Raw genomic sequence first — 27,590 nt, forward strand, 5'->3', positions numbered from 1 at the left:
TACAGATGAACGTGGTACCTTCAGGTGTTTGGAAATTGCTCCCAAGGATGAACCAGACTTGTGACGGTCTACATTTTTTTTCTGAGGTCTTGGCTGATTTCTTTTGATTTTCCCATGATGTCAAGCAAAGCGGCAGTGAGTTTGAAGGTAGGCCTTGAAATACATCCACAGGTACACCTCCAATTTGACTCAAATGATGTCAATTAGCCTATCAGAATCTGCTAATGCCATGACATCATTTTCTTGAATATTCCAAGCTGTTTAAAGGCACAGTCAACTTAGTGTATGTAAACTTCTGACCAACTGGAATAGTGATACAGTGAATTATAAGTGAAATAATCTGTCTGTAAACAATTGTTGGAAAAATTACTTGTGTCGTGCACGAAGTAGACTTGCCAAAACTATAGTTTGTTAACAATATAATTGCAGAGTGGTTGAAAAATGAGTTTAAATGACTCCAACCTAAGTGTATGTAAACTTCCGACTTCAACTCTTAAAGCTCTTTAACTATTTGTTATTTTTATTTATTTTGTGGGGGGGTATTTTTCTTAAAACTGCAATGTTGATTAAGGGCTTTTTTGTTATTATTTCACTGTAAGGTCTACTACACATGTTATATTCGACGCATGTGACAAATACAATTTGATTTGATTTGAAGAGAGAGGCTAGAGTTGTGTAGCTGATGAACCGAAATATTTGCTAGATATCAAATCAAATCAACTTAATTTATATAGCCCTTTGTACATCAGCTGATATCTCAAAGTGCTGTACAGAAACCCAGCCTAAAACCCCAAACAGCAAGCAATGCAGGTGTAGAAGCACGGTGGCTAGGAAAAACTCCCCAGAAAGGCCAAAACCTAGGAAGAAACCTAGACAGGAACCAGGCTATGTGGGGTGGCCAGTCCTCTTCTGGCTGTGCCGGGTGAAGATTATAACAGAACATGGCCAAGATGTTCAAATGTTCATAAATGACCAGCATGTTCAAATAATAATAATCACAGGCAGAACAGTTGAAACTGGAGCAGCAGCACGGCCAGGTGGACTGGGGACAGCAAGGAGTCATCATGTCAGGTAGTCCTGAGGCATGGTCCTAGGGCTCAGGTCCTCTGAGAGAGAGAAAGAAAGAGAGAAAGAGAAAATTAGAGAGAGCATACTTAAATTCACACAGGACACCGGATAGGACAGGATAAGTACTCCAGATATAACAAACTGACCCTAGCCCCCCGGCACATAAACTACTGCCGCATAAATACCGGAGGCTGAGACAGGAGGGGTCAGGAGACACTGTGGCCCCATCCGATGACACCCCCGGACAGAGCCAAACAGGAAGGATATAACCCCACCCACTTTGCCAAAGCACAGCCCCCACACCACTAGAGGGATAACTTCAACCACCAACTTACCATACTGAGACAAGCCCGAGTATAGCCCACAAAGATCTCCGCCACGGCACAACCCAAGGGGGGGCGCCAACCCAGACAGGAAGATCACATCAGTGACTCAACCCACTCAAGTGACGCACCCCTCCTAGGGACGGTATGAAAGAGCCCTAGTAAGCCAGTGACTCAGCCCTTGTAATAGGGTTAGAGGCAGAGAATCCCAGTGGAAAGAGGGGAACCGGCCAGGCAGAGACAGCAAGGGCGGTTCGTTGCTCCAGTGCCTTTCCATTCACCTTCACACTCCTGGGCCAGACTACACTCAATCATATGACCCACTGAAGAGATGGGTCTTCAGTAAAGACTTAAAGGTTGAGACCGAGTTTGCGTCTCTCACATGGGTAGGCAGACCATTCCATAAAAATGGAGCTCTATAGGAGAAAGCCCTGCCTGCAGCTGTTTGCTTAGAAATTCTAGGGACAATTAGGAGGCCTGCGTCTTGTGACCATAGCGTACGTGTAGGTATGTACGGCAGGAACAAATCAGAGAGATAGGTAGGAGCAAGCCCATGTAATGCTTTGTAGGTTAGCAGTAAAACCTTGAAATCAGCCCTTGCCTTGACAGGAAGCCAGTGTAGGGAGGCTAGCACTGGAGTAATATGATCACATTTTTGGGGGGTTCTAGTCAGGATTCTAGCAGCCGTATTTAGCAATAACTGAAATGTATTTAGTGCTTTATCCGGGTAGCCGGAAAGTAGAGCATTGCAGTAGTCTAACCTATAAGTGACAAAAGCATGGATTAATTTTTCTGCATCATTTCTGGACAGAAAGTTTCTGATTTTTGCAATGTTAAGTAGATGGAAAAAAGCTGTCCTTGAAACAGTCTTGATATGTTCTTCAAAGGAGAGATCAGGGTCCAGAGTAACGCCGAGGTCCTTCACAGTTTTATTTGAGACGACTGTACAACCATTAAGATTAATTGTCAGATTCAACAGAAGATCTCTTTGTTTCTTGGGACCTAGAACAAGCATTTCCGTTTTGTCCGAGTTTAAAAGTAGAAAGTTTGCAGCCATCCACTTCCTTATGTCTGAAACACATGCTTCTAGCGAGGGCAATTTTGGGGCTTCACCATGTTTTATTGAAATGTACAGCTGTGTGTCATCCGCATAGCAGTGAAAGTTAACATTATGTTTTCGAATGACATCCCCAAGAGGTAAAATATGTAGTGAAAACAATAGTGGTCCTAAAACGGAACCTTGAGGAACACCGAAATGTACAGTTGATTTGTCAGAGGACAAACCATTCACAGAGACAAACTGATATATTAGGCCACTCATTAGCTAAATATTAAATGCTATAAATATTTACCTATCAAAGTGCAAGAAAAAAAGTTGGATCTGAGCAGTCCTCTAAGCTGCGCTCTGCTGCAGACGGACACGCAAAGCTCCACTATTGATTAGCCTACGTTTTTAGACAGTAACATTTTCTACCTAGGCTAAAACAACACAGTGCAATGAGGAAAGTATTATTAATATCAAGTGAGCAGGGCTGGATTAATGTAGGGGCTTGCCGGGGCTGAAGCCCCTAGGCTCAGGCCCGTGGGGGCCCAAGAGACAGCAAAAAAGTGTAAAAGAATTGAATATATACAGTATACATTATAAATGTAATATATATATATATATATATATATATATATATTTAACTTTTTTTTTTTACTGCAACCGCCAACCACAGGAGGATTCAGGAGACAGCTTTTCGTCAGATGAGGGGAGCACAGGAGGTAGGGTGCATAAGTGGGTAACTGGGGAGCCCTGCCTTGATTGGGTAACTGATTAATAAAAAAAGTACAAATAAAAACTGTATAATACATAAATTGTGTGAGTCAGGGGCTGGGCCCAAGCCCTCTGAGCAGTTGATGTTGAGATGTGTCTGTTACTTGAACTCTGTGAAGAATTTATTTGGGTGGCAATTTTTGAGGCTGGTAACTCTGATGAACTTATCCTCTGCAGCAGAGGTAACTCTGGGTCTCCCTTTCCTGTGGTGGTCCTCATGAGAGCCTGTTTCATCATAGCGTTTGATGGTTTTTGCAACTGCACTTGAAGAAACTTGAAAAGTTTTCCGTATTGACTGACCTTCATGTCTTAAAGTAATGATGGACTGTTGTTTCTCTTTGCTTATTTGAGCTGTTATTACCATAATATGGACTTGGTATTTTACCAAATAGGGCCATCTTCTGTATACCACCCCTGTATACCATCTTCTGTATACCACAACACAACTGATTGGCTCAAACGCATAAGAAGGCACACCTGTTAATTGAAATTAATTCCAGGTGACTACCTCATGAAGCTGGTTGAGAGAATGCCAAGAGTGTGCAAAGCTGTCATCATGGCAAAGGGTGATAAAATATATTTTGATTCGTTTAACACTTTTTTGGTTACTACATGATATGTGTTATTTCATAGTTGTGATGTCTTCCCTATTATACTAAAATGTAGAAAATAGTAAAAACAAAACTTTTGACCGGTAGTGCACTGCTCAAAAAAATAAAGGGAACACTTAAACAACACAATGTAACTCCAAGTCAATCACACTTCTGTGAAATCAATCTGTCCACTTAGGAAGCAACACCGATTGACAATAAATTTAATATGCTGTTGTGCAAATGGAATAGACAACAGGTGGAAATTATAGGCAATTAGCAAGACAACCCCAATAAAGGAGTGGTTCTGCAGGTGGTGACCACAGACCACTTCTCAGTTCCTATGCTTCCTGGCTGATGTTTTGGTCACTTTTGAATGCTGGCGGTGCTTTCACTCTAGTGGTAGCATGAGACGGAGTCTACAACCCACACAAATGGCTCAGGTAGTGCAGCTCATCCAGGATGGCACATCAATGCGAGCTGTGGCAAGAAGGTTTGCTGTGTCTGTCAGCGTAGTGTCCAGAGCATGGCGGCGCTACCAGGAGACAGGCCAGTACATCAGGAGATGTGGAGGAGGCCGTAGGAGGGCAAAAACCCAGCAGCAGGACCGCTACCTCCACCTTTGTGCAAGGAGGAGCAGGAGGAGCACTGCCAGAGCCCTGCAAAATGACCTCCAGCAGGCCACAAATGTGCATGTGTCTGCTCAAACGGTCAGAAACAGACTCCATGAGGGTGGTATGAGGGCCCGACGTCCACAGGTGGGGGTTGTGCTTACAGACCAACACCGCGGGGAAGGACGTTTGGCATTTGCCAGAGAACACCAAGATTGGCAAATTTGCCACTGGCGCCCTGTGCTCTTCACAGATGAAAGCAGGTTCACACTGAGCACATGTGACAGACGTGACAGAGTCTGGAGACGCCGTGGAGAACGTTCTGCTGCCTGCAACATCCTCCAGCATGACCGGTTTGGCGGTGGGTCAGTCATGGTGTGGGGTGGCATTTCTTTGGGGGGCCGCACAGCCCTCCATGTGCTCGCCAGAGGTAGCCTGACTGCCATTAGGTACCGAGATGAGATCCGCAGACCCCTTGTGAGACCGTATGCTGGTGCGGTTGGCCCTGGGTTTCTCCTAATGCAAGACAATGCTTGACCTCATGTGGCTGGAGTGTGTCAGCAGTTCCTGCAAGAGGAAGGCATTGATGCTACGGCCTGGCCCGCCTGTTCCCCAGACCTGAATCCAAATGAGCACATCTGGGACATCATGTCTCGCTCCATCCACCAACGCCACATTGCACCACAGACTGTCCAGGAGTTGGTGGATGCTATAGTCCAGGTCTGGGAGGAGATCCCTCAGGAGATCTTCGCCACCTCATCAGGTGCATGCCCAGGCGTTGTAGGGAGGTCATACAGGCACGTGGAGGCCACACTCACTACTGAGCCTAATTTTGACTTGTTTTAAGGACATTACATCAAAGTTGCATCAGCCTGTAGTGTGGTTTTCCACTTTAATTTTGAGTGTGACTCCAAATCCAGACCTACATGGGTTGATAAATTTGATTTCCATTGATAATTTTTGTGTGATTTTGTTGTCAGCACATTCAACTGTGTAAAGAATAAAGTATTTAATAAGAATTTTTCATTCATTCAGATCTAGGATGTGTTATTTTAGTGTTCCCTTTATTTTTTTGAGCAGTGTATATCCATTGATCTTTAAGAATACAACTTAGAAATGATAAATGTCTCATGAGCTTAGTTCAACAGTCACTCCATGAGAACCCAAAATATAAGCTTGTTTTACTCCAATGTTTTACTCCAGAGACTGCAAGAAACCCTTTAATTATTGTGAAGATTATTGTTTCCCGAGTTCTTAGCTGTCTTGAAAGCACTGAAGTCGGAAGTCAGAGGTTTCAGAGTTCCCAGTTGTTTTGAACGCAGCATTTCTGTTTTGCGCTAACTCCCGACTTCATCACAACAAGCGTTATTTTATTGCCAGATACTCTACATGCCCATGTGCTGGATAGGCCAAGTGCAAAGAGGGATTGGTCGAACAGCCAATGGAAATGCACAATTGAAATGTCCGCCCAGCCAGGCCCAGCAAAGAGAAAGAATGAGCGAGAGAGCGAGAGAGCAGGGTTGTACACCACAGTTACACATAGTTAAATGCAATACGACATTCCAAAATGCTGACAAATGCTGACATTTAATCGATTACAAATTGCACGACCCTCACATGGATGAAAAAAAAAAATACTAAACCCTTCCCCTGAGTGAAACTGAAAAAGCACGACCCTCCCCCATTTTCCTGTGACCATATTTTTACGAAGACCATTTGATTCTGAGCTCGTACATATACAGTGTATATGTGAAAACTATTTAAAAGATGCATACTTTCAGTTTTTCCGAACTCACTTCACTTTCGCATACAGTGGGAAACTTGCGCTACCAGCTGTTGGCACATGCGCATATTAAACACACCGCTGGAACACAGATTAAACTGTTTACATGTCCTAATAATTCGAAAGATTTCTCAGAAAACCAGGTGTTCCAATTATTAGTGTGTATGTAAATGTACTAATTGACTTCAATATAAAAGGTCTGCTTTGATAGTGAACTGGCCAGTGCATTTGCAAGGACTTTTCCTACCACCACTTACTTGCATCACGTGGCATGCTCCACTTAGCTCGTACCACAAACTAACAAGGGTCCAGGAAGATGCACGTTTGACTTTGTTTGGGACTGAAAAACATGTTTGTAGGCTTTAATCATTTAATGAATGACAAAAAAAGGATAGAGAACATGTTGGATCAATATGGGAAGACCACTGAGTCAATCTTTACTTCATTGACTGTTTTAACGTGACTGTTTTAACATAATATTAAAATCCCCTGCATGCTTTGCTTTATGTACCACAGTTAAGGGGGTGAAGATGAATGTAGCCTAGTTATAGAAATATGATGCTTTAGGTTATAATGGTTCACATGTGCTTTCACTTGTTTTGATGGCTAATAATGGGTTATACAGAGCTGGGCCTATTTCTCTTTCAGTGCAACTGTGGAGTTGGTGATAAGTGACGTGGAGTTAATATATTTCTGTATATTTTTATTTTACGTTCGTAGTCTGCCCATATATTTTGTGGGAAAAAAAATTGTCATCATTTTGTTCTAACCATTTACAAAAATGATACAATCTACATGGTTCAGTTTTTTATTTTATTTGATTTATTTCTCCTTAATTTAACCAGGTAGGCTAGTTGAGAACAAGTTCTCATTTACAACTGTGACCTGGCCAAGATAAAGCATAGCAGTGTGAACAGACAACACAGAGTTACACATGGAGTAAACAATTAACAAGTCAATAACACAGTAGGAAAAAAAAGAAAAAAAAGAGTCTATATATATTGTGTGCAAAAGGCATGAGGAGGTAGGCAAATAATTACAATTTGCAGATTAACACTGGAGTGATAAATGATCAGATGGTCATGTACAGGTAGAGATACTGGTGTGCAAAAGAGCAGAAAAGTAAATAAATATAAACAGTATGGGTATGAGGTAGGTAAATTGGGTGGGCTATTTACCGATAGACTGTGTACAGCTGCAGCGATCGGTTAGCTGCTCAGATAGCAGATGTTTGAAGTTGGTGAGGGAGATAAAAGTCTCCAACTTCAGCGATTTTTGCAGTTCATTCCAGTCACAGGCAGCAGAGAACTGGAACGAAAGGCGGCCAAATGAGGTGTTGGCTTTAGGGATGATCAGTGAGATACACCTGCTGGAGCGCATGCTACGGGTGGGTGTTGCCATCGTGACCAGTGAACTGAGATAAGGCTGAGCTTTACCTAGCATGGACTTGTAGATGACCTGGAGCCAGTGGGTCTGGCGACGAATATGTAGCGAGGGCCAACCCAGTAACTGGAACATCAACTGAAAAATGCATAAACTTCACATGGACAACTCAACCCTATATCTTTAACTATCAAATAGAACGTACAATATGATGTTAATTAAAGATGTTGAATAAATTCAACGTATTTTCAGACAAAATATTATTTTGGCATTTGTGTGTGTGTATCAGACCATAATAATCCAAACAAAAATCAGTCAGAAGGTTGAGGCTTTCAATCAAAGTACAAACAATGCTCCTACATCTTCCATTAATTCATGTAGGACCCTGCGGAAAAGCCACATAGTCTGAACTCGATAGAGACAAGGGGAGGGGTTTGGGGTTTTTACGTCAGCTGAATTTGATTATTTTGAACGGGTCAAGATGGCGGAGAAGAGCGGGTTGAAGCATCGGAATCACTCTCAGCAAAATAGCGAAAACAGCACTTTCGACGAAGGTATTATTTACCCTTAGTTTGCAAATTATATCTAAACATAAATGTAATTAGGTTGTTTTGTGGGATTGACGATAATATCCCTGTTTCATTCTGAGCTAACGTTATCACGGACGAGGGAACGCTATCGAGTTCCAGTGCAGAGCATCCATCCCATTATTCGTTTCCTACTCAACATCACTTTTCAATTTTGGGAAGAAAATGTTGAATTAAAATGAACGTCTTGATTGGGTCTGACTGAAACTAAATATTATGACAACCCAAATGTTTCAGTCCACATAGTCAAAGCCTACCTAGCCGGGAATAATAAGTTAGCACTACACAAACTGGCTACTGACTGTTCCTTTTTGTAATTCTAGCTAGCTAATTTGTTATCTGGCTGACATTTACGTCTTACTTGCTAGTTTTAGTAAATCCAGATAATCTTCGTTTTTTTGCCATCTAGCGAACTACCAGTATGTCTTGCCCCATTAGCCAACGCTGGTACCGTATGTGAAGGCATGAACCACCTTATGTCAAAGCTAATGGTAATCTTCAAGTGTCAATGTCATTGTTCGATAGCTATTGGTAGCTAGCTAGCGTGAGCTTGTAAACTGCTAGCTAGCTAGTATTATTGGCTAGTTTTAAATGAATGATCTGACTAAGTACATGATGACCTGAATGACATGTGTTTTGTGTAACTAGCTAGCTATTTTAGTTGGCTAGCTGTCTAAACAATTAGAGCGTTACCTTCTAACAAACCTCTAACGTTAGTCTACTGCAAACAGAATAGCTAACTAGCTAGTAGCTTTGCCTACTTGGAATTAATTTGGCCAGCTAGACGTTAGTTAGCTGCTGTAGTAGCTGGTTTTATCCACTCTTACACAACCTCTCAAAAGGATTAACTAGCTAGTTTGCCTAGGCAGTTGACCATCAATGTTGGAATACTGTGCATACTTGATACCTTAGCTTTACTATATCATTAACTGTTTCAATACTGACTGCATGGAAGTAGGCCATTGCACTTTAACTGCTTCCACTATAAGCCCTAGAGATCAAGTTTGTTTACTTGCAGCAGTTGTTCCTGTAACCTTACCTAGCCCTGCTGCATTGATGCACAAGTTTAGGGTAATCTCTCATGGTGTGTTTTTGAACATTGCCAGCATTGGGGGTTGTAGGAATGGCTTGAGTTGAAGGGGATGTGAGCTTGAGCTCATGTTTTAAATGGATACTTTGGGATTTTGGCAATGAGGCCCTTTATCTACTTCCGCAGAGTCCAATGACCTTCTGGATACCATTTTTTTGTGTCCAGTACGAAGAAGTTAGAGGTTGTTTCCTTCAAACTAATATAAAATTGCATTAAAATATATGGTATCCACAAGTTTATCTTACTCTGGGGAAGTAGATAAAGGGCCTCATTGCTGAAATCCTGAACTATTCCTTTAAGTTGGTTCTGCTAATGTGGACATCATTTGGACTTCTTGAAATGAGGCAAGGTCAGAGGTGTAGGAATTAAAACTTCTTGGAATTGTTAGGAATGAAAGAAAAAAAATCCATACAAGGAGAGAACTGCATCTGACCATCCATCCAAGCATGGGAGATTAAGAGGATGGCACATTTGTAAAAGGAAAGCTATTATTGGGATAGGGCAGGAGCCCATCTCCTGTTTCTAAAGTGTGAGGCTACTGTCTGGCTATCCAATTAAATGTTTTCTTATCCAATTTTCTCCCCATTTCCACCCTTAAGACCTAGGCCAAGCTTTTGCACCTCTTGGCTAACATTTGATGTGCTAGCTAGCTTAGTTGGAGCAGCCATTTAGCATAGCTTGCTCTCTCAACCAACATACATCCCCTGCAGTAATGACGACCTGAGTATGCTTTAATTTGTACTTAGACTGCGTACTGACTAGCAATACACTGAATTCCAGTGAGTCCAGGTATCATCCTAACATGGCATTATCTGTGACACAACTGTCTGTGGACAACTGCTGACGGAAGAGATCTCTGGCTATAGGATGGTGACTAGGATCAGCTTCCCCTCTCGCAATCCTGACCTTAACGATTAAGTAGGAGAAATACCAAACTGACTCGAGAGCAATGTCTATGCAACTTCAGCCTACACTGATATCTGCGCATGCATCTGAACAGAGTGCTGATAAGTGAGCAAGAGAACATTGGCCTAAGTGAACAACATTGCAGGGCCTAGGTTATAAAAAGCCTAGGTTAGCTCCATTTGACCTTTGGCATGATTTTAACAGATTAGCGTCCCTACCCCATTGACGTTTACATTTCAAATTTGTAAGGTTATTGTTAGGGATGTCCCAAGAATCCCGCATAGCACTAACCTATTAAGAATGGCTGATTCCTCTAGAGTCTAGACTGTAGGCAGGGAGGCATGTCTGAAATGCCATTGAACTCTAGCCTCGATTATTTTTTATTTCTGATGTCATGCAGGTTATAGATCACATCTTGCCCAATATCTTGCTTCATATTCATGGCATTTCAGTATCGATTTCTCAGATTTGTCACGACTGCTGTTCCCTTCACGCAGCAGCCTAGAGTTTACTGCCACCACTGTATCCCTCCTGTCATTTCTCCCCACCTTGACAACTCTCTCTGGTGTTGATGCTTTTTGATTGATGCCATTTGGGTAAAGGGCTTGATGAGGTACACTTCCGAGGCTCAAAAAACAGTCCCCACTCTACACTAGGGATGTTATGATTCACTAATGGGCATTGGTCCCGATTCAAATCTTGAAGCTAAGACTGCATCAGTCCCAAACAGATACAAATGTATCGTGCATCGGTCAGAAAATCGTTTTGAAACATTGCAAATCACAATTCACTTTTTGTTGCACATATTACTTGTATACCTTCCAAAAATACAGTGTTTTGTGACAACTGATGCGTCCTCTCCTTCAGTATCGAACTAAGCGTGTAACTGTGAGTCATTGATCTAAAAGGCATTTTGCATGCCAAACAACTTCCAGGGAATATCAGTAGCCTAGTCAAACTGTTCCCAGTGTTGCGCACTGACCAACGTGCGGTAGGCAGCCTGTTCCTGATCATGCACATCTTCAGATTTTAAATGCTGAAATGGCTTGTGCAATATGAGGCTTTATTAGAGTGACAACCCTTGTAAGTTGCTATGTTATTGTTATCTATGCTGTGTTGAAAATGTTTTTTTACCGGAATAAAAGTAAGCTACTGTAGACAACTCTAATCTGCTATAGGCTACAGGTAACATTTTAATACATTTTTTGATCAGGTTCACAATCAGCAATAGTTTTGCATTAGACAATCAGTGTATAATGTAGATATACAGGTTTTTAGATATACAGGGTAAGGTTGACAATTTCATAACTAAGACAGTAATCATTCTGCGAGGCAAACTGCATGGCCAAAGTAGGAGAAAAGTAGCTCACTAAACTTCCAAACGGTCAAAACCATTTGATTTTGAGATGGGGTGAAATCCAAAGTTGTGCTATATATTCATTGGCTATGTCATAGCTAATTTGTAAATGTTAAATATTCATACATTACTAGCTCAAACACTTAATCTGCAACAAGGACAAGTTAATTAGTGGGGGAGTGATTTCAGCTAAATTGCCCCCCTGCCCATATCTGGTAGTGGGGTGGTAGATGCCTAATCTCCTTTATGGCTCAGATCAGGTGCCTACCTGGTTCATACTCCATAATTAAGCAATAAACCCTGAGGTGGTGTGGTATACGGCCGATATACCACGGCTAAGGGCTGTTCTTATGCACAACGCAATACAGAGTGACTGGACACCACCGCTGTGGTATATTGGCCATATACTGCAAACCCCTGAGGTGCCTTACTGTTATTATGAACTGGTTACCATCTTAATTAGATAATTAAAACAAAATGTTTTGTCATACCCGTGGTATACGGTCTATTGTACCATGGCTTTCAGCCAAACAAAATTCAGGGTTCAAACCACCCAGTTTTATCATTCATGACACACACACGCCATAGACCTACATCATTTATACACACGTCAGCTCACAGATTCAGCTCATGAGCTCCATTAGCAGCACATTTTTCTAACTTTTTTTAAGAATGGAAGATTTGTTTATGCAACATGTTAGTGCATCAACCTTTTTTTTTTCTCTCTCTCTCCAATCAAACCGAATTGCACCGAATAATTTCAAACTAAAACGTCTCGTTCTTGTATCATATCGGATCCTATGTATCTAAAGTCAGCACAAAACAACAAAAAAAGTCCCCTTTTCAGGACCCTGTCTTTCAAAGATAATTTGTAAAAATCCAAAACGTCACAGATCTTCATTGTAAAGGGTTTAAACACTGTTTCCCATGCTTGTTCAATGAACCATAAACAATTAATGAACATGCACCTGAGGAACGGACGTTAAGACACTAACAGCTTACAGACGGTAGGCAATTAAGGTCACAGTAATGAAAACCTAGGCCACTAAAGAGGCCTTCCTACTGACTCTGAGATACAACAAAAGAAATGCTCAGGGTCCCTGCTCATCTGTGTGAATGTGCATTAGGCATGCTGCAAGGAGGCATAAGGACTGCAGATCTGGCCAGGGCAATAAATTGCAATGTCTGTACTGTGAGATGCCTAAGACCGTGCTACAGGGAGACAGGACGGACAGCTGATTGTCCTCACGGTGGCAGACCACGTGTAACAACACCTGCACAGGATCGATACTTCCAAACATCACACATGCGGGACAGGTACAGGATGGCAACATCAACTGCCCGAGTTACACCAGCAATGCACATTCCCTCTGTCGGTGCTCAGACTGTCCACAGTAGGCTGAGAGGGGCTTGACTGAGGGCTTGTAGGCCTGTTGTAGTAAGGCAGGTCCTCACCAGACATCACCGGCAACAATGTCCTATGGGTACAAACCCACAGTCGCTGGACCAGACAGGACTGGCAAAAAGTGCTCTTCACTGACGAGTTGTGTGTTTATCTCACCAGGTGTGATGGTCGGATTTGTGTTTTTTGTCGACGCAATGAGCGTTACACCGAGGCCTGTACTCTGGAGCGGGATCTACGTGAAGGGTCCGTCATGGTCTGGGGTGGTGTGTCACAGGTGCCGATACAGTATGTATTGCAATTTTATTGCAATGGATGTTCCAAACAGGCTATTGATCACTATGTCTGCTGCAGAGGGACCAGAGAACCATGAGAAAATCAGTCTTGGAAATAAGTGTTGGAAACATATTGGTTCACTATTTAAAAAGATGGAGAACAAGCTATGAAGGAAGAATACTGGAGTTTTGGTGCAAGTACAGCCAAATAGCGCAAAAATAATACTGCAATATTATCAAAGCAATATGATGGTTTGTCCCTATAATTATAGTTATTTTTTTCTTGCCCCAGTCACTGCCTAATGCACGCATGACTCCTTTCTATGCACACTGAAATTGCAATACGCTTTCACAGGGCAATTCAGAGAAACCAAGCAATAAGATCGTATTTATAACTTGGCAATAGAACAAGCTATCAAAGTATGCCTACTTGAACCAAATTGTGATTTATTATGAGCCGTTTTTGGATTGCATAAACAAAAAATTGTGTGATGGTGGGGATGTTGGTGGTGTTCCAAACAAAACCAACCAGTGTGCTTGCTGTAGTTCCTCAACGGCACTGCTAGGAGACCTCAAAAAGCATCTTATAGTTGGAAGACTCTTGAGATATTTGAGTCACTCGCATATTTGAGTCCTCTTGGCTGGTCCCCTGACGTTTGGCATGATAACATGTTGGTATATGAGCAAAGCGCTCAAAATAATGCAGCAAGTCTTCCTGAGCCATGAACTCGCTCTCATCCCGTACCTAGTCAGATCGTTCATCACTTGCTCTTCCCAGCAGCATTGGCTTCCAGCTGCTAATTTGGCCAAACAAGCTTCTATCCTCTTCACGTCTATCCTCATAGGCTGTTAGAACCAATGGGTTCACATGTTTTTTTATGAAAAACTGGGTCGGTTTTATGAAAAACTGGGTCGAATCAATCTTAAATCTTCCCTTCCCTCTGCTAACCCTTTTTCAGTCCAACTCCCCCTGTAATCTGAAAACCATATTGCCCAGCCAGATATGGTGTAGGCCTAAACCCATTCAGTCCTTTCAGGACTCTGAAGGTGGTGTAGACCGGGACGGAGGCTAGTGATTACGCTTTCAAGTTCGTAATGCAGCCTAGCCAAATGGAGACATTGTGAATGGTCATCCTCTGACTGTTACTCTAGGGTTCCTTGAGGGCTGCAGTGTGTAGGCTTTTGTTCCATTCCAGCTGTAACAATGCGACTCCAGGTGCGTTTAGCTAGTGCTGGTCACGAAGAAAGACCTGCACACACTTTGAACTCTCCAAGGCCGTGGATGCCCAATCCGGTGCTGCACTAGGTTTAGGCCTATGCCTACACGGACGTTTTCCGGCCACAGGATTCTGCATTGAACATGCTTTTTAGTACAGGTTTAGGTTTGTCTAGGAGTTGTCCAGATGTTACCTGCTGTGCCCTAGTCTGAAACTTGTATTTAGTTTAACATTCTAATAGATGCCCATTGAGGTGCCCAATCAAGCATCCTTATTGCCCATATTAAGCCCTATAAGACAAAAGGCTGTTTCGGTACTGCAGCCCAAGGCAGGATTATTTATACGAAGCGTTCGGTCATGGTGGTCAGTCAAGGCCATGGCTATGATGAACAGTTGCTTGTTGTGTAGATGTTTATCAAGTTATTCAATTAGCATAGCAATTAGCACAAGACTGGTTGCTTTGCCCTTAAAACCCCTTAAATGTCACACTCGTGTTATGCTGACCTAGTCTGAAATGACGAGGCTTTATTTGTCTTGCGTTCTGACTGGCCGGTGATGACTGCAGTGTCGTCTTCTGTAATGTGGTGAGGGTGGCTGCGTGTGCCCCTCATTATGGTCCCCCTCTCCCAATGGGCTGACTGTCCTTGGGAGGAGCCCTCAGTCTTTATTAATGAAAGAATTTGGCTGGGGAAGCCGACTGATGTAGCGCTGGCAGGGCTGCACAGTCTGCCTGCTAGGTGTGTGTGTGTGCGTTTTTGTTCTAACTGCTCTAACCACTGTTTGTTTCATACCCCTTCGCAAACTGCAAACTTGGCAGCCCAGTTCCTGCCACTTTGTTTCCTGTTGTGCATTTCAGGGAACGTATGGTACAGACTGTATTCTTTCAGATGTTTCACCCAAAGAGCAGCTCAACTATTCAGAGAATATCAGCATATATTGTAGTTCTTCATTGAATTGCATCCATAAAAGGTTAATGATAGTCATTTAGGCCTACTCATGATTACTGCTCTCCTATCGTTTGACTTGAATGTTACTGTGGCATAATGACATGTCTGAAGTCAAGAACCTTTGACATCAATGCTTGTGACTTATGTCTGGGACCCATTATTGATATGACTGCAGTCTGCTGTTTCTGATGTTTGAAGGGACGGTTCCCACAAATGAAATTATTTTAATCTCTTCCAAGGACCTTACTGGTGTGATCAGAGCGGGCGTCTCTCAGACATAGACTACCGGTCTAAACCACACCGTAGAAAAACAGGAAGCAGAAAGGCAACCAGACACACCAACTTGCTGCTAGCTAACACTACATTTAGAAAACAAAAGAATCTTTGACATCCCGGAATCTGCAGAGTACCTTTTTGATATTTTTTAAATGGATATTATAGTTCCAAGATTTGGCCTTGTTCCATTAACCCAAGGTTTAGACTAGATACCGGTAGGTTTAACATGGCTACATATTAGTCTTAGCATCATTCAGTGGAAAACGATGGCGTAATGGGTTAATATGCCCCAAAAATTAAGTTAAAGTAACACAGTTGAATTTATATTGTGGATGAACTAGTTTGCATATGCAGGTATCTCTGTGTAATATCCACTTTATATCTAACCAGTAACCACTTTCAGGTTTGAAATTGTTAAACTCTGATTTGGGAGGTTGACCTCTTAAGTTATAAATTGAGGACCTTCCCTTTAATGATCCTAAACATCTCTCCCAGGTGAGCATGGGGTGGAGGATGTGCCTCATAAGAAGAGCCCTGAGGAAGAGAAGGCCCTGTTGTCGGAGGAAGATGCGTTGTCGGCCAGGCCGGTACAGATCGTTGTGGCTCACGAGGACGACCACGCCTTTGAGCTGGACGAGGCGGCGCTGGAGCGCATCCTGCTGCAGGAGCATGTGCGCGACCTCAACGTGGTGGTGGTGTCGGTGGCCGGTGCTTTCCGCAAGGGCAAGTCCTTCCTGCTGGACTTCATGCTGCGCTTCATGTACAACCAGGTGAGGCTATACACAGGTGTTCCTTGTACAGCCTACATGTACAATCAGGGCCTAAAATGAACTCCACCAGCCACTGTTAAAATGTTTTTTTACTCAAATTACACCAACAAAACTAAATAAAATAGATGTAGATGTGCATGCGTTGTAATCTTTCTAGAACAACAAATGTATTGCTAGTAATGTGGTACATGATTTAATGTTTGTGACCCTATCACAGGTTACCTTGGTAATGCAGCGGTTTCTGCCTGTAAGATTGAGTGACTAGTAGCTGCGTTGTCTCGTCTTCCCTAGCAATTGAAACAATGTAAATAGCCAAGAAACACAAGGACAAAGTCTCACTTCGGTAGACTTTCATTCCAAGTAAATTAGACCTACTTTTATGCCTGTACCAGTGCTTCTAAAAATGTATCTTTCACTCAGCTCTTCACGTGTGCACAGCCCCCAGCCAGGCAGTGTTGCAACACTAGTTGGGATAGGCTATAGAATTCGTAGCTCTGACTTTTGAGATTAATTTACCAGCTATGAAATGGTTTTGAAAACGGAAATATGCTACTGCAGCATTTATTTATCTATAAATGGGCTTTTATACATGACTTACAACCAGGAGAGGGAACACACAGGCTTATGTACATATACTACATAAGAGAGACCACATAGGCATGCATTGTTACATGTAGAATTAGTTGTACTTAGGACACTTCCTGGGGTCAGCTACATTAAGGCATATACAATTTAAAAACACTAAGTGGCCGCATGTGTGTTAGTGTGCAGCCTATACGGACAACACACATGCTCTGACCCACCAGGTATGGAAATACACAGGAAAGCAATGCAAACACTGGCTCTCAACCCGCCAGTCTGGAACAGTAGAATATGAGGCAGGGTTCAACGTTAACCTGTTTTTGTTTTGTTTTTTTGAGACGACGTAAACTTATGCTTTTGGCTAAGTAGATAGACGTCAGTCAATTTCCAAGTAGAAATTCACTTGGCGGCCAGTAGACTTCTGATCTACTTGCCCCGACCGAAGAAATTGGTGTCAAACCCCTGTGAGAACAGTAGCACGGCTCATGTCACATGTCTGGTGAACTTAATGTGGGTCTGAGTGCTTTGTGACCTGTGGGATTTCGCTGCATTGAAGAGCTGCAGCTGCGCTGTGAAATGATCCAGTGGCACTTATTGAAAATGTTGCCTGTGTTGGGCTACTTAGCAGATGTCCCAAAGCACTGCCAACATGAGTGTCCTTTGAACAAGTAGGACTTTCAGGACACACTATTGGCCCTGATAGAACATTTTACAAGGATGGACTTCAAACAAACTTGTTAGATGAAATCACACAACTAACCAGAAATTATACTTATCTTGAGTTGGAAAACATTGTCGTCATACTTTTCACTGAAAGTGAAACTGTTAAGAGCTGCGAGGAATTCATTCATGCCATTCATCGGACGCTTAGGGAGTAAACTTATCAGGATTTCTGCCACAACTTGCTAAACCCTTGTCAGTTAATTACCTTTTGCTGTTCATAACTTGTTTAGGGGGATGTCCATAATCCGTTTGAGCTGTGCTTAAAGCTGATTTTTGGGCAGGACAATGCTTAGGACTGTGGCCTGCTTTTGCAAGAACTCTGCCCTTCATTCTGGGAATAAAGGCTGCTTTTGTGTGTGGCCCTCGGTTTGAGCGGGGATCGCCATCAATATGCAACTCAAGTATGCTAACAAACAGGAGGGTCTGGGTTAGGGGAGTTCAATAAGTAAAAATACCTATCCCCTAGACACTTCATGCATATCTGGAATACATCTGATGGGTATAAGCAGGTACTGTGGTATTTCTTGCCCTCTAATAGGCTTGGTAGGGACTGGACCATATTGCTCGCTAATACCTTTCAGGTTTACATGAATTGTCTAGGGAAATGGCTAGAGGTTGTTTCTGGGCAAGGCCAGAGAGGACTGCTTCAGTCAACCAGAGGTGTGGCACTGTAGCTACATGGCTCATATGATCTTCAATCTCCTGCTTTGTCCTCTTTGTCCTTTCAGACATCCTGCTCCTGGCTGGGTGGGCACGAGGAGCCACTGACAGGCTTCACCTGGCGGGGGGGCTGCGAGAGGGAGACCACGGGCATCCTGGCATGGAGCGACGTGTTTGTGGTTGACAAGCCAGACGGGAGCAGGGTAAATACAAAGTTGCTTTTCCCTTGGATGGGCACACATTTTCTCCCACCTAATGTTGAATTGTTTTTAAGACCTTGCTCTCCAAAAGTAAAGTTTCTGATATTTTCAGACCACTAAAACGATCAAGATGAGTCCATATTAAACGCCATCAGTTGTGAAGCAAAATGTGGAAATGATATGCCGTTTATCGTCTCCGTTCACTTTGGATTGCGGCATATAGTTGGATTTATAAAACAGATTTACGTTTTGATTTTGGATTGCAATGTCCCTTTTAAAGACACGATTTCAAATTTGCAGTTGTCCATTGGTTATTTCAACTGATTTAATACCCCTTGATTGGTGAAGAATATGACTTTGTAATTGATTTATCCTTTCTCTGAAAGGTTGCGGTTCTTCTAATCGACACACAGGGGGCTTTCGACAGCCAATCAACCATCAAAGATTGTGCGACACTGTTTGCGTTGAGCACCATGACCAGCTCTGTACAGGTATGACACTCCCCCTCAGTGTTGTGTGCCGTTTATATTAAGGTATTCATTACTCGAAGTAGGGGAGTTCTACACTGTGTATGTTTAATTGCCATTATTGAAAAAATCAATAATAGGGAACTGGGTGACTATAGGCTGTTTGGGCGAGGAATGCCACTCTTGCTATACCCCTTTTGCCAGTAAGTATCAGGTTTGAGGAATTGAAAAATTAGAAATTTTCCTGAGACTTGCGTGCATGTTAAATACAGTTTATGAAGTTGTATTGTCATGTGCTAGTTCTAGACTGACTGAATACCAGACTTTCCTCCTCCCCATACCAACTTTTCAATTCATGCAAAACATTGATTGAAAGTGTGATCTCTGGACTTTAGTACAGGTTATTGATGTTTTGATGATTTGTCACCCGTTAGGTTTACAACTTGTCTCAGAATGTGCAAGAAGATGACCTTCAACATCTCCAGGTGTGTGTGTGTGTGCACGCGCGTGTTTGGATTGTTTTGGATGGTGGATTTACAATCTTCAACACTGCTTTGGCCATGAGCTTTGGACATTGAACTCCACGAACAGATGCTGTAACTTGAAAAGGATCTTTACTTTGTTATATCATAGCTCTCCAGGGGGAAATGTCTACATGATATTCCTTTGATTATCATCCATGCAATTGGAACTATTGTACTTAGTGGGTCATAAGTAGAGCACTTGTATGAAAGTGTATAGCTGCTTCCTCCCTTGTTAAAGATACACAATGGATGTTTTTAATTGCTAAATGAACTTCATATTTACTTGAAATGTGACTGTACAGGGTACCCCTTTTGGCTCGAGCACCCCTAGAAGCAAAGGTTATATATAGCCTCCCTAAAACCTACTCAACAGAAGACTCTTAAATGAGGCGTGTTATTGACATCACTGTCCTATTAGACGGCAAGTCTGCTGCAAGACTTCTCGTTGTTATTAATAGATTGTTTGACTGACTGTTGACCTTTTTTGACGAGGACGTGGAGTATTACTCTGATTTATAGCTGACTTTTGTTTTTCCCTTCCTAGCTCTTTACCGAATATGGAAGGCTGGCCTTGGAGGAAATCTATGAGAAACCCTTTCAGGTATTGTCACATTTTTCTGCTGCCTTTCCTGAATTAATGGCCTGCAACGCGTTTCTCATTGGATAATAATGAAGAGGAGATTTGTAAGTAATTGTGATGGCGCTAATAGGCATCTCTAGTCTTATTTCAATATGGCTGCCATTACTTGACACTTTGTGAAAGGTCTATAGTCCTATAGTATCTTTAATATTTATTCCTTAATTGCCTTCCACAACAGACTTTAATGTTTCTTATAAGAGACTGGAGCTACCCTTACGAGCATCCCTACGGCTTGGACGGAGGGAAGAGTTTCCTGGAGAAGAGATTACAAGTACGCATTTTTTCACTTGCTCCATTTGTTTTAAGAAAATCAGAGCTTTAACTTCTCTGACATTTCAGGAACTAAAGCACTTACACACGTTCTAATTATGCATTCACTGTTCAAACAGCCTGGTTTGTTTGTGCAGTCGTGCCAACTCCTATGGACAATGTTATGACAACGACCAGTAGTAGGCTGTACAGCACATGGAAAATAAAAGCTGCACACTTGGGTTCTGAAGGAATAAATGTAATGGAAGCCAACACTCCTACAGCTATGCTGCCTTCATCAGGGTTTTAGCACAAACCGATCTGAGACGGGGCTAATTCAAACACATATTTGTCCAACCATTTACTTGAATAAGCAAGAGTCTCTCCACTGTGTGCAGGTGAAACAGAACCAGCATGAGGAGCTGCAGAATGTCAGGAAGCACATCCACTCCTGCTTCTCTAACATTGGCTGCTTCCTCCTGCCCCACCCCGGCCTCAAGGTGGCCACCAACCCCAACTTTGATGGCAGACTCACAGGTACGCTATAGGAAAAGGTTGCTAAATTACTCTTGTGGAAAGATTGCACACCTATCTCTGAGAGCATGAGCAGTGCCATTGAGGGCCATCTCTATTTTAAAATAGTAAATTTCTTCTTTTACTTCAGTGTATTAACAGTTAATGGCGCTGCCCATGCTAAAACAGGCTTTAGTCAAAGTACCCCTTAGCCAACTCTGTCAATTCCAAATAAACCAGCACCTACCCCAAGGCACTCCTGTAGATCTGAAGCGATTGGATAGGTCTAAGCATTATGGTCAGATTTCTACCAAGGCAATCAGAAGGTAAGGTGAAGCAATAACCATAACGCTATATGTATCCAATTATCTCCTATCCAGGTGTGCATAGGGAACATGGTTCACTGTAGACTTGTATTCTTGGATTTTAGAAGAAAAGTGCTACATAAATGCGATCAATTACAATACAACGGTAATCTTTCAAAGTTATAACGTGTTTGCCTTTATAGTTGCATTTAAGGTCAGATGGCGGTTGGTAAATTTTTCACTGGTTTAAAAGGGAAATGTCAACAGACCTTTTTGAATAAAAAAATACATTTCCCACTTGTTACTCCCTCTAGATATTGATGACGATTTCAAGACTGAGCTCGTCAAACTAGTGCCAATCTTGTTGTCCCCGAAGAACTTGGTGGAGAAAGAAATCGGAGGATCCAAAGTGACGTGCCGAGACCTTGTACAGTATTTCAAAGTAAGTCAATCGTTTCAAACATTCCTTTTGAGCTTATACCTTGCCATCATTAGCCGGCCTCCACCCAGTGCCCTGAACTTAGTCACTGTCACTAGCCGGCTACCACCTGGTTACTCAACCCTGCACCTTCGAGGATGCTGCGCTATGTACATAGACATGAAATCACTGGTCACTTTAATGTTTACAAACTGTTTTACAAATTTTATATGTATATACTGTATTCTAGTCAATGCCACTTTGGCATTGCTTGTTCTAATATTTATATCTTAATTTCGTTCTTTCCATTTGAGATTTGTGTATTAGATATTACTGCACTGCTGGAGCTAGGAACACAAGCATTTCGCTACACCCGCAATAACATCTGCTAAATATGTGACCAATAAAATATGATTTACTATATACCTCTCCTTTTTATATACCTTTTTTCCCTCCTATACCTTTCCTCTTTAATACTTTTTCTTCTTCTGAATTTTTTTGTTGCTTGTTTTTCTTTTTTGGCACAGGCATACATGAAAATATACCAAGGGGAGGAGCTACCTCATCCCAAGTCAATGTTACAGGTAGTTCACTCTCCAGATAGTCAATGATACATTCCCCTAACAAATAACTGGATTGTGTTACGAAATGGAATAGAATAGTTTGATACTGGGGTAAAACTGGGAGGTACTGCCTGAATTTGTCCAATTCAAAATCCTTGTTTTGTTTTCTGTTGCAAAATGTTCTTGTAAATACAACCCTGAAGCATGCTCATGTTTTCACTTGTCGTTGACCAAATGTATTGTGTAGCATGAACATTCGTGGCGTCCCAAAGCCTTTTAGACCTTATGATACCGTTTATGTCACCTGGTCAATGAGCGATTAGCAAACAATATGCTTTTACTCATGGGCGTGGGTAGGTGTGCCCCTTTCTGACCAAGATGTGTCTATTTAGAGGGCCCTTTGGGCTCGAACACCCCCAGAGGCGTGTTACCTCTGGGGGTGCTCGAGCCCAAAGGGCCCTCTAAACACGTATTCCATATAGCCTCTTTAAAACTTGAGTAGAATTTCATGCGTATGTTTAATGTTGACGCACCAAAGGGACCTTATCTCAGGACGGCTGCGTTTTCCCCTCTGCTTTCTTCTGCTGTCACCTAGGCAACGGCTGAAGCCAACAACCTTGCAGCTGTTGCAGGAGCAAAAGACATTTACAACAAAGGCATGGAGCAGGTAATTGAACAATTAACTTTCAGTTTTAAGCATCCAATTTAGCATCTGACTAATAAAAGCAATCGAAGCGTTTACACCTGTGCAGATGAGTTGTGGCATGTTACTAGCTACGTTATACTCGAGATTGATTCAGTTGTAAAGCTTTTTTTCTTCATTTAACCACATCTTAATTAGACGGCTCGAAATAAACTCTGTCAATAGCTCTGTTTTTGCTCTCAGCAAAGTTGTGCCCTCCTAGCGCCTACATCGAGATATGTGATGACTCCTTGTAGATCTGAAAGGATTTTGTTGATTTAGTCCCGTGTATAGCACCCCTTTGTAGTCTGGTGTGCAAGATGTACACACAAATTGTTTCTTCTGTATTGCTCTATACTGAACAAAAATATAATATAAGCAACATTTTCAATGATTTTACTGAGTTACAGTTCATATAAGGTAATCGGTTAATTTAAATACATTTATTAAGCCCTACTCTGTGGATATCACATGACTGAGCAGGGGCGCAGTCATGGGTGGGCATGTGAGGGCATAAGCCCCCCCCCCCCACTGGGGAGCTAGGCACTGCCAATCAGAATGAGTTTTTCCCTACAAGGGCTTCATTATAGACATAAATACTCCTCAGTTTCATCAGCTGTTTGGGTGGCTGGTCTCAGACGATCCCACAAGTGAAGAAGCCGGTTGTGGAGGTCCTGGGCTGGCGTGGTTACACGTCGCCTGCGATTGTGAAGCTTGACCGTACTGCCAAATTCTCTAAAACGACAAGAGCCTGCTTATGGTGGAGAAATAAACATGACATTCTCTGGTGGACATTCCTGCAGTCAGCGTGCCAATTGCACGCTCCCTAAAACTTGAGACATATGTGGCACTGTTGTGACAAAACTGCACAGTTTAATAGCCTTTTATTGTTCCCAACACAAGTTGCACCTGTGTGTAATGAGTGTGCTGTTTAATCAGCTTCTTGATATGCCACACCTGTCAGGTGGATGGATTATCTTGGTAATGGAAAAATGCTCACTAACAAGGATGTAAACAAATTTGAGTGAAATAAGCTTTGTATGGATCTTTTATTTCAGCTCCCGTAACCAAGACTTTACACGTTGTTTTATATTTTGTTCAGTGTAGTTCTCCAAGATCTGAGGGGCAAAGAGATGTCTATACTTAGAGGCTAGGGGTTGATTTGCGATCGGAAATGTTCTGCATCTGTCAGATGCCCAGTCCATATGGGCTTATAAGACACTGAATATTCAATAAGTAAATGAGTTGCAGTATGTGTGTCCCTCATAGCGAACTCCCCTTTCTCCCAGGTTTGCGGAGGCGACAAGCCCTACATGGCCCCCGATCAACTGGAGTGTGGCCACGCGAACCTGCGGCAGGTGGCGGTCAAACACTTTCGCTCGGTCAAGAAAATGGGCGGCGAGGACTTCTGCCGGTGCTACCAGGAGCAGCTTGAAGCAGAGCTGGACGAGGCCTTCACAAACTTCATCAAGCACAACGATGGCAAGAACATCTTCTACGCGGCGCGCACGCCAGCCACGCTCTTCGCCGTCATGTTCGCCATGTACGTGGCGTCGCTGGTCACGGGCTTTCTGGGTATCAACACAGTGGCCATGGTTTGTAATCTCATTATGGGCGTGGCACTGGCTGCACTCTGCCTATGGGCCTATGTGAAGTATTCCGGCGAGTTCCGCGAGGTGGGCAGCGTCATCGACCAGGTGGCCGAGACCCTGTGGGAGCAGGTGGGTGATCCGGGAGTGGAGGTTAGGGGGGAAGAAATGCCTGCGGCACGTCTCTTGATCAGATTATTATGCATGTTCTGTTTCTCTTTTGCTTGGGCTCTTTCACTCACTTCTATTTCTACGCCTCATCTCCCTTTTAATGTATACATTTTTTTTCCTGCTCCCTTTCGCTCTTTTCCTTTCTACTCTCTTCCCTTTTATTTTCCTGTCTCACCCCATGTCCCCCTTCCTGCTTACTCTTTCAGTGTTTGCTCCCAAACTCTTTCTCCTGTTCTTTTCCTAACCTATCTGGATGTGACTGAATGTGATTCACCAAAACCTCTTTTCTCTCTCAAACCAGAATTTCCTTATCAGCCCAAAATGTGGTTCCTTATCTGTATTTCTCTCTGGTTGAACCCTGATTCTTTACCCTTTCCCCAGAAGTGTGCACCCGCCACTTAAAATAAATGTATTAGTGTAAGCGTTGTTTCAACCACTGAGGGAGGGTGCAAGTGCACACTTTGGTAGAAGGGTAGAGAATTGGGATGCCTCTCTCACTACTATCCCCACTAATTAGTGTTCCATCTTTTTTTTAAACTGTGCTTGCCACAGAGGACTCCACGAAAGGTGAGGTGGATGGAGGGGAAGAAAGGCTCCATCTTTTGTCATTTTGGAGGCAAAAATGCGTCACTACTAATGTCATTAACATGGCCACAATACTTCCCTTGCCTTGTTTTCAGATATTTTCCAAACTCTTTGAGGTGGCGAGGAGTCGAGTCCAGTTGGATTCCTTGATAACGACCCAGAGAACGAGACTGGCCTCCAACAACAATGTCAAGAAGAAAAACTAGCCCCTGCCGGTTTTCCCCCTTCGCTTGGTTTCCAGTGTCCATTTTTAGGACTATATATAAATGTTTTCTTTTTTGATAGCTCATGGTCCCCATGCCATGCTGGTTTAGAATTTAAAAACTGAATTTTATACCTGGTTCTCACCACAAATGTAGAGTACAGGTTGGCACTTTCATGGTTGATTTGTTTTCTCATTACATGTTGAGGGGATTAAGAGGTTAAGGGTGGGTAGGGTGACATTGGGTGCTTAAGTTTTATCACGTGTGTGTGTGCATGATTAGCTGTCACGATTTCCATTTTTGGTATGGATGAACGTACTAACGAACAAATTAAGCTTGCTTTCCTTGCTCCTTTCACTCCACCTCCAGTTGGTTTTATTCTATTTTTTCCCCCACTTCCTTTCATCTGATGTCACCCCGTCTCCTCCTTTTGTCTTTCCCAACACTCTTGTCTCTCCCCAGGTGTTGAAGCCTCTGGGCGATCACTATATGGAGGATAACATTAGGCTGAGTGTGGTCAACAGTCTCTGCTAGTCTGAGCGAGCAGGTGTCGCAACACGCCAAGTTAGAGTAAATGAGTGACCGACGGTCCGCTTCCCACACTAACATTGCCAACCTGCCCGTAGAACCAAAGTTTACAGCTTTACCCTCTGTAATTGGTCATAGCTGCTTGTCAACTAACTTGGGCACCCAATGAGAAGGCGGCATTACGAGCTGTTAGCAGTGCGGGTAATGATGAGCCCGCCTCTTTTTCCTTGATCAGACTGCTGATTGGATGTCTTATGAGATCCATCCCCCCCCTCATGGAAACTGATTGTTATAGTGACAGAACATTTTGTGGCAATTTATTTAAGCAGGACATTTTTCAGCTCAGTAGTTTGTGGTTGTCTGGGACAGGCAGCGTTTAGAGGTCTGTTTAAACCACAATTTACTCGTCTTCTGTAAGAGCTTTCTTGTTTTCCTTCCCACTAGTCTGAGTGAATGGATAACAATCAATGTAAGAACAACCACTGCCTGCTTATCAGTTCAGTATCACCCTCCCCTCACATCTCTCAACCAGTTGCTCTTAAGATGAATCATTTTGTATATTTCTATTCTAGTATTAGAATTGTTATTCTGTTGAAATTATTCCATCCAGAACATTACCACCAATGTGCTGTTTTGTACAGTTTTTTTTTTTTTTTTACTCATCCAAAATGGGGCATGTGTACGAAATATACATATATAAATACATTTTCTATACCTTTTTTGTAGCTGGAAGAGCAATGGTTGTGGTAGGCCACTGTGCAGTTTACTGTATTTAAATGAATGATTTTGTGATTTGTGTATGTCCAATAAATTATTTTTTATATACATTTGTAAAGTAATCCACATTGAGCACTGCAATTCCACCCCTGCTGACAAATGTTTGTTAACTTAATTTGTCTTCTGTTGCAGTTTAAAGTTATTTCGTTAATTTATTTTTCGATACAAGATTAAAACAATACCACAGTATATGAAGTAATGCTTGCTTGGTCCGTTTGTACAGACCGAGGGCCCCCCGTACACATTCAGCAGTGTTGGGGTAGTGAACGACATGTAGTAATTTAACTAGAAGTACACTTGTTTTTTTTTGTTTTGTTTGCAAAAAGGAAATAAAATATAGGTGACGTAGGTGATTACCTTTTTTGACATCAGACCTGCCTTATTCTAATTTGAAACAGTTTTAATAGCCTAAATTCCAGAATGACTCGTTCTTGCAATGTGTAGAAATGTCAGATTTAGATTTATCAAGCAGTAGTTTGGATGTAGTGAACTACTTTTTCAAGAAATGTATTGTTCTTAATGGTAGATTAACTTGTCCCAGTGTGAAGAAATTGGTAGCTTGTTAAGCTACATATTCAGAGTAGCTTCCACAACACTGACATTCAGGCTGTACAACTGAGCAATGCATTTGACAATGGTTGTGACAACTGATATGCAATGTTTATACGGCTATTGATTGGTGTCTTCACAACACCTGTAATTTTTGTGCAGAAACTCCATTGTATCACATGTATGCACAGGAGACTGGTGGGCGGCGCTATAGAGGGATGGGCTCATTGTCAGGGCTGGAATTGTGTCAAGTGTGGTTTC

At 42.4% G+C, this 27,590-nt stretch overlaps 1 protein-coding gene across 2 annotated transcripts; it reads left to right on the forward strand.

The window, feature by feature from the left end:
- Positions 1-7,972: 7,972 nt before the first annotated feature.
- Positions 7,973-26,975, forward strand: LOC110486082 (atlastin-2). 2 transcript variants are annotated; one of them, XM_021557423.2, is made up of 14 exons: positions 7,973-8,128; positions 16,127-16,401; positions 18,435-18,569; positions 18,953-19,057; positions 19,468-19,518; positions 20,102-20,158; positions 20,376-20,468; positions 20,845-20,983; positions 21,579-21,706; positions 22,210-22,266; positions 22,841-22,912; positions 24,217-24,648; positions 25,240-25,254; positions 25,368-26,975. In XM_021557423.2, exons 1-14 carry the CDS (start codon positions 8,056-8,058, stop codon positions 25,476-25,478), a joined length of 1,743 nt encoding a protein of 580 aa, XP_021413098.2. In that variant the 5' UTR covers positions 7,973-8,055; the 3' UTR covers positions 25,479-26,975. The 2 variants fall into 2 exon arrangements, with proteins under 2 accessions (XP_021413098.2, XP_021413099.2); XM_021557424.2 differs by lacking the exon at positions 25,240-25,254.
- The last annotated feature ends 615 nt before the right edge of the window (positions 26,976-27,590 follow it).

This window comes from Oncorhynchus mykiss, chromosome 13 (genome assembly GCF_013265735.2).
Source record: "Oncorhynchus mykiss isolate Arlee chromosome 13, USDA_OmykA_1.1, whole genome shotgun sequence".
Lineage (NCBI taxonomy): Eukaryota > Metazoa > Chordata > Actinopteri > Salmoniformes > Salmonidae > Oncorhynchus > Oncorhynchus mykiss.

Bases quoted from the DNA above. Each gene is read 5' to 3' on its own strand.
- LOC110486082 (XM_021557423.2), top strand. From the start codon at position 8,056: ATGGCGGAGAAGAGCGGGTTGAAGCATCGGAATCACTCTCAGCAAAAT. The intron at 8,129-16,126 runs GTATTATTTACC...CATCTCTCCCAG, and splicing joins AAACAGCACTTTCGACGAAG to GTGAGCATGGGGTGGAGGAT. The intron at 18,570-18,952 runs GTAAATACAAAG...TTTCTCTGAAAG, and splicing joins ACAAGCCAGACGGGAGCAGG to GTTGCGGTTCTTCTAATCGA.